This window comes from Lolium perenne, chromosome 3, assembly GCF_019359855.2.
Source record: "Lolium perenne isolate Kyuss_39 chromosome 3, Kyuss_2.0, whole genome shotgun sequence".
Classification (NCBI taxonomy): Eukaryota; Viridiplantae; Streptophyta; class Magnoliopsida; order Poales; family Poaceae; genus Lolium; species Lolium perenne.
The window spans coordinates 138,146,256-138,153,321 of NC_067246.2; the positions used below are offsets into that span (position 1 = coordinate 138,146,256).

At 46.8% G+C, this 7,066-nt stretch overlaps 2 protein-coding genes across 2 annotated transcripts; one reads left to right on the forward strand and one right to left on the reverse strand.

Annotated features, from left to right (window-relative positions):
* The first annotated feature begins 1,949 nt into the window (after window positions 1-1,949).
* On the forward strand, window positions 1,950-5,238 carry LOC127342560 (pentatricopeptide repeat-containing protein At1g80270, mitochondrial). Its single transcript, XM_051368536.2, has 3 exons — window positions 1,950-2,154; window positions 2,760-3,315; window positions 3,698-5,238. Exons 1-3 carry the CDS (start codon window positions 2,120-2,122, stop codon window positions 4,946-4,948), a joined length of 1,842 nt encoding a protein of 613 aa, XP_051224496.1. The 5' UTR covers window positions 1,950-2,119; the 3' UTR covers window positions 4,949-5,238.
* Window positions 5,239-5,390: 152 nt separating this feature from the next.
* Window positions 5,391-7,066, reverse strand: LOC127342561 (eukaryotic translation initiation factor 6-2). The gene is made up of 7 exons (XM_051368537.2): window positions 6,913-7,066; window positions 6,740-6,836; window positions 6,561-6,646; window positions 6,411-6,455; window positions 6,185-6,315; window positions 5,991-6,101; window positions 5,391-5,878 (listed from the first exon to the last, which is right to left on the reverse strand). Exons 1-7 carry the CDS (start codon window positions 6,920-6,922, stop codon window positions 5,618-5,620), a joined length of 741 nt encoding a protein of 246 aa, XP_051224497.1. The 5' UTR covers window positions 6,923-7,066; the 3' UTR covers window positions 5,391-5,617.

Consider the following 7,066-nt stretch of genomic DNA (forward strand, 5'->3'; position numbering starts at 1 on the left):
TTTTCTTAAGGGAAGAAGGGAACCTATTTATCAACCCTCCCATTCATTCTTCATCAACAGGTAACTCATTGTTTTCTCAACCCACCCATTAACTTTTCATCAACATGTATCTCAACGTTTAATCAACACCTACGTTCTGAAGTTACAAAGAAGGGAATTGCGGAAGAAGGGAATTGTTATTTTCATACATGTTGCAAGTCGTAGTTCATTTAATTTGCAAGTGGATTATGCTGCTCCCCTCCTTTTTTTTAACCCTAAAATTTCACTAGCCCAAAAAGGGAATAAAGGGAATTGCACGGTACTACCAGAAGCAAAATAACGTACGACTCTGAAATTGTATCGCCCAGGAAAGGGAATTGTATCGCACGTGTGATAGAAAGCAAATACATTACGACACGTAACCCCCGTGGTCCACAACGCGCAAATTACTTCCCGCACGTTTCTTACCACGAAAGGGAAACACGGGTTTTCCCTAATTGGGCTGTCGGAAACCGATCTTGCAATAAGAACCTGGCGGTCGAGCGCCAGCTAGGGCCTTGATCATGCTGGATCTTATTTATCCGTAGTAGTAAGACTTGCATACGTTGTGTGTTCCAGCATTTGCTTCTTCCCGGATAGGATCGCGAAGTGGTGTTGTGAGATATGACAAGTTCTTAGGATGTTGCTCGGCAAGCTTTAACAGGCAAGCATTTCCCATACTTCTGCCTCTGCAGAAGTCGCTCACCTATTTTATTTTGCTTTCTCCCTCATGCTAGCCTTAAGTTGCGTTCTTGTCACGTGTCCTATCCACTTGTTACCTCAAGCAGCCCATATTGCCTCCACCAACCACCCACATCTATTGTTTGGTTTTGGGTCTGCCTTGCGAGTCGTAGTGCATGCTAGTGCTGTTTTATATCGTTACCGTTATCGCCATCTTATCGGGTTATCTGTTGGGGAATCATAACACATGGTCTATGGATATATTGTTGGAGATAATCATGCTTTACTTATTGTTAACAATTAAAATGGTAAGCAGAGGCATCTGTGAGCCCCTTTGCGAAAGCATCGATTTTTTGACTCACTAATGTCCCTAGGACCCGAGTTCTTGTTATCTGTTCCGAGACTGAGCGCTCTAACCACACATGAGTATGTTTTTGGGTCTCCCCTCGATCACTATCGGAATCTACAGCTTTGTCCAGTGGCCACAACTAGTTTGCAATGTTTTACCATTTGTTGTTTGCGTGCATGCCAGCCTGTTACTTCTTTATCTTTGGGAAGCCCCTAGGTGCCTTGTATCCCTTGTTTCTAGTATGCACGTATAGGTCGTGGAGCCTCTGCGAAGTGGTTTATCGCCCAGTGTGTGCTAAACCACCTAGCATGTTGACACACATAGCTAAGTCCGCTACGGAGATACGGCCGGACTTCGATACAGGTTCAACTTGATTAGGTGGCTTCCTGAACATTGTTGTCGTGAATGAGAGTGCTAGTCGTGATATCCACCTGTCGCAAGTGGGTTGATCGTGCGTGTGGGCACCCCTGCAGGGTTACAATCTTATCGATAAGTCGTGTCCGCGGTTATGGACGACTTGGAGCTGTATGACTCGACCATAGACAACTTACACATGTTGTTTCAATCATAATAACTCGTGTAGTAAGTTAGCACAACTCTAATAATAAATGGTTAAAATTTGTCAACAGTCTGAGTGCCTTTATAAGTACTTCCTTACGAGGGGGAATACATCGGCTGTGTTATGGTTGCAGAGTATAGAACTGTTAGTTTATGCGCTCTCCCTTCTCGGTTTAGACGAATGTTGTAGAGTGTATTTGAAAATGGTGTAACGAGCTCCGGTTGTGTGTTGTGCTAGTTGCCCGAACAAACCACGCACCATCTGCAAATCGAAACAATCCGGTCCGTTGATTACGGCTCAAGCGGGCCGATGGTTCATTTCCCCACGAAAAATATCTAAAACCGCACCACCACCATTCCCCTCCTCATCCCGCTAGGGTTTTAGGTTCCCCCTCTCCCCCTCCCAAAAGCCTCTTCCGCTAGGGTTTAGCCGCCGTCTGCTTCTTTCCCCGCACCGCTGCCACATCCCTGCACTCCGCCGCCGGCAGCTTAGGAATCTCCCGTGCCGCCGCCATGTGGGCGCTCCGCAGAGCCGGCAACCCCCTCAGGTACCGCCCTTCCCCGCCGTGGGTATCCCCATAGGTTTCAGATGCCGTTGTCTGGTTGATCTATCGGTGCTTTAGCGGCGATTCTGATCAGTAATCCGTTCCATTCGCATTGATTTATCCTGTAGCGGCGACGACGAGTAAATCCGTTCTTATTTAGTTGCTTTGATTTCGTTTCTCGCGCTGAAATAGTTCGATCCCAAGTTACTAGGCCGTGATCTCTCCTCCACATGGATGATATCAAGCGTCGCCTGGGGGGAAAGGTCGCACCTTTGTTGGATAGATTATTCCGTTTATTAGTTATGATGTCGGAAATTGCAGGCCTCACGGTCCTCACCCTGGGGCTCTTCTTCTGGGCGATGTTGTTGGACACCTGACGCCCTAGGATTTCCCTATTTATTTTCTGCGAATATATATCATTGAAAAACGACAGCTACTTGATGTTAGTGCAAGTATTATGTGCTCAAGTCTCAGCAAATGAGCCAGATTTACCTGTTACATTTGTCTGCTAATAATGCTTGCTCAGGACTGTACATCATCTGGTTTCTTTTGCAATACACAGTTTAATTCTGATAATTTCCTTGGCTGACTGCTTGCTTCTGAACCAGGGTCAGTGCCCGCCAAGTTGCAAGTGTCCGTGGTTGCGCAAGTCTCGAGGTACTGCTAAGTGCAGACGCAAAGACCGCAGAAGAACACTGTGAGCAGGGTTGCCAGAAATCGTGTTGCTGCCGTCAGCCAAAGCCATCAGCCTCCCGTTCATCTTTCTCATCTGGCTGGTCCATGTGGGGCAGGAGCTTCTCTTCTCAGGCTGGGGCAAATTCTGGTGACAAAGATGATGATTTGGAGGACGGGTTTTCTGAATTGGAGGTCCCGCCAGAAGCTGATAAAAAGGAAGTGGAGTCAACGTCTGAAGAGAGTTCTGATGAGGATGCTGTCGATGAAATTGACTCGTTAGGAGTTGATGCTGATGCCAAACCCGAGAAGGAGACGGTGAAGAGGGTGTCCCAGAGCCCCCTTCTCAAAGTCTTGTTGGAAGCTCCAAGGAATGATGTCGCTGCCTCACTGAAGAAATGGGTCGATGCTGGCAATACATTTGATAGAAGTGATGTCTTTTATGTCATTTTGAACCTTAGGAAACGGAGGTTCTACGCCAAAGCATTGCAGGTACTTACCATGGACAACTTTTTATGTCTATTTCTCCATGATTACAAATTCTTAAAAACAAATAACATATTGGTGATACCATCGAAGCACTCACATCGTTCTCTGGCTTAAAACACGTTTGTATTGGCAATGTCTTTTTTTCTTCAACATGTTTATAAGATGCCTACTAACTCTGTATTGATTATTCGTAGCTGTACACTAGAGTTAATATTCCGTGAACAATAACATGTGCCTTTTACTGTGTGAATTACCACCTATTTATACGTATAATTACATGTGTACAATGCCATGAGAATATATGACTGTCCTTTAATTGTTCTGGCTTATCTCAGCATGTTTCTTGTCTAACTCGGAGGATAATTTATTCACTACTTTTACACAGCTCCTGGAATGGCTTGAAGAATCCAAACAAATTGATCTTGTAGAACGTGATTATGCTTCACGCCTTGATTTGATGGCTAAAGTCCACGGTGTTTACAGAGCTGAGAAGTATATTGACAATATTCCTGCATCTCTCAGGGGTGAGGTTGTATACAGAACTCTTTTAGCTAATTGTGTGGTCGAAGTGAATGTCAAAAAGGCAGAAGAAGTCTTCAATAAGATGAAGGATCTGGGATTCCCAGTCACAGTATTTGCTATCAATCAGCTTCTGCTACTGTACAAAAGGGTGGACAAGAAGAAGATTGCTGATGTTCTCGCAATGATGGAAAAGGAGAATGTGAAACCATCCCTCTTCACTTACAAGCTCCTTGTAGACACTAAAGGTGCTTCAAGGGATTTTGAAGGTATGGAAAAAGTTGTTGAGTCGATGCAAGCAGATGGTATTGAGCCAGATATTCTGTTACAAGCCACACTTGCAAAGCACTACATATTTGGTGGTCACCGTGATAAAGCTGAACCAATTTTGGAGTTAATGGAGGGTGATGATATCAAGGCAAACCGCAATGCTTGCCAGGTTGTATTGCCATTGTATGGCTTCCTTGGAAAAAAAGATGATGTCGAGAGGATTTGGCAGGTTTGCGAGGCTAATCCCCGTCTAGATGAGTGCTTGTCTGCTATAGATGCTTTTGGTAGACTTGGGGATGTTGAAAAGGCTGAGAAGGTCTTTGAGGATCTGTTTGTAAAATGGAAATCACTCTCTTCCAAATTCTACAATGCTCTGATTAGGGTATATGCCAATCAAAACCTTTTGGACAAGGGCAAGGAGCTATTGAAGCGAATGGAGGAGAATGGCGTCAAAATAGGGGTGTCAACATTGGATTCGCTTGTGAAGCTCTATGTGGACGCTGGAGAGGTGGAAAAAGCTGAATCTGTACTGTACAAGCTGTCTCAGAAAAACAGGATGAAGCCTCAGTACAGCTCATATCTGATGTTGCTTGATAGTTATTCGAAGAAAGGAGACGTCCACAATTCGGAGAAGGTGTTCAACAAGTTGCGGCAGATGGGTTACAGTGGGAGGATTAGGCAGTACCAGTTGCTGCTTCATGCATATTTGCACGCAAAGGCCGCTCCCTATGGATTTAGAGAGAGGATGAAGGCTGATAACATTTTCCCCAACAGTGTCATGGCAACTTTACTTGCTGCTACTGATCCATTCAACCAGAAGAAGACAATATCTGACATGCTCGACTAGGATATGGGACACAGTTAGTTTCATCTTGTCGCCATGCAATGCTGCTTATGGGTTTCTATTAGAGTATATGATGAGATAATAATGTCTTGGTCATGTAAGGAACTACTAGTGTTTGTTTTGCATTTGGGTTGTTATGCAATACTGAACTTCCTGCCAGGAATAGATATTGAAGCTGCTGCCCTAGAATCTTATTTATGTCAATCCTTAAATTATGTCCTTTTCTCTGACCGTACAGCAACCTTTGAAAATATATATTGAAGCTGCTGCCCTGGAATCTTATTTGTGTGTTATTCCTTAAATTATGTTCTTTTCTCTGACTGGATAGAGACCTTTTTTTAGGACTGATGGCGTTCATTGGATGTGAATTCCCTGCTGATGCTATTATCTCCCTTTTTGATGAAAACTCCTCAGTCTTGTGTGCATGTTTTAGAACTCAATTCGGTAGGAAAAAAAATGAACCCTGTATTAACCTTTGGTACTAGTTAAAACAAGCCTTATTCTTAGCTTAATGTTACCTTGATTGGCGAAAAGCTTTTCCAGATTCTCGAAGTAAGCAATCTTAGTACACGTCTCATAACAGGTTCAATGGAAAGAAATGCAGATACATAAGGGAGATATCATGGCGGCCACTTTAATCAATCCCCCAGGCCAAAACACAAGCAAAGGGCCCTAGAGAAAGCAGCTTTCAACCAAGGATTTCCTGACATCGGCGCCCAGCGCCCCTGGCCGGCCGTCCCTGAGCCTGAAGACGCTCTCCACGACCGAGAGCTCAGTGGCAGTGGTGTCTGACCCGCAGAAGGCCGCCCAGTCGTTGACCGCTATGCCGGCCGCAACGACATTGCTTCCCCGGTTCACGGTGCCAGCGACGAGGGGCACCTGCAGCAGCGTCGACAGCTCCTCGAGGTCCTCCACCGAGGTCTGCGGGTGAACCTACACAGTTCACAAGTTTCAGAGATCAGGAAGGGGCCAGCACTGTGAGAACCAGGTGAGAACAGATTCACAACAAGCAGTAGTTCAGTCGTAGCTGGCGCGAGGAGCTTACCAGCCCCCCTTTGTTGGAGAAGGCGCAGAAACTGCCGACGAGGATGTTCCCTGCGATGGTCTGCCTGAACACCTCCACTCCAAGAACGTCTGAGATGATCTCCTCGGTTTCCTGTGACAGACAGAAGATGAATGTCAGGTAAGTGTCCATCTCTTGCATCAGTTCTGGGGCGAGGGGAAAGACGAGCAACTTGCCTTGTTCAGATCTGGGTTTGTGAGCGCGACATGGTCGTTGCAAGCAATGCAGTTGCCGAGGGCAGAGAGGCGCTCGTCGACCCGCTTGACGACCACCTGATCGGGCAGGCTGTCCGTGAGGTGCTGAAGCTCTGTGGAGATAAAGGCAGCCATGTCATTTACTACTTGCCAGTGGTGATGAAAACTATAGCATGTTTGCGATTTCTTTTTGAATGGCTTTCCTTACCCTGGTCGGTGGTGGTATTTGGCAGAAGAAGGCCGTTCTTGTTACCTGATCAGACATCAACCACAACACAAACAGCAAGACGCGCGTGAGCAGTTGAGATACCGGCCGCAAAATCACTCGAATCATTCAGGAAAAGCAAGTAGTGCTCACCGACGCACAATCGCCCCAGGATCCTCGTGCCGCCGATGGACGCCTTGACCACCGGGACGGCGTCGGCCAGATCGTTCTCAAACACACTGCAGCAGCAGCAGAGAAACCTCGCGATTAGCATCGACCAAAATAGCCACCGATCACAAGCAACCTACTGCGCAGCAGCTAGAGACGCCAACCTGACGAAGCTGTCGGAGCAGCCGGCGGGGACGATGCAGTAGGCGTTGGTGAGCCTTGCGAAGACCCCGATCTCGCACGAGCTCTCGAACTTGAGACCTGCAGCACCAGAGCGTTCGCGTCAGAACTCACACGTCGATCTAATCGGGGAAGGGGGAAAGAACGCGAAACTTACGGGACGCCATTGTCGGATGCGCTCCGGGAAACCTCTGTCGCCGGCGAGTAGGGTTTAGCGGGGGGTTGGGGGACGCGGCGGGCCGGCGGGGCTAGGCTCGACGAAGTGTTTTGGCGATGGAGGTGACGGCTAGACGTGGCTAGCTCTTATAATT

Excerpts from the sequence above, each read along its gene's own strand:
- LOC127342560 (XM_051368536.2), top strand. The coding sequence starts at position 2,120 with ATGTGGGCGCTCCGCAGAGCCGGCAACCCCCTCAG. Across the intron at positions 2,155-2,759 it reads AGAGCCGGCAACCCCCTCAG|GGTCAGTGCCCGCCAAGTTG; the intron begins GTACCGCCCTTC and ends CTTCTGAACCAG. Across the intron at positions 3,316-3,697 it reads TCTACGCCAAAGCATTGCAG|CTCCTGGAATGGCTTGAAGA; the intron begins GTACTTACCATG and ends ACTTTTACACAG.
- LOC127342561 (XM_051368537.2), bottom strand. Across the intron at positions 6,316-6,410 it reads AAATACCACCACCGACCAGG|AGCTTCAGCACCTCACGGAC; the intron begins GTAAGGAAAGCC and ends TTATCTCCACAG. Across the intron at positions 5,879-5,990 it reads TCTCCAACAAAGGGGGGCTG|GTTCACCCGCAGACCTCGGT; the intron begins GTAAGCTCCTCG and ends TGAACTGTGTAG.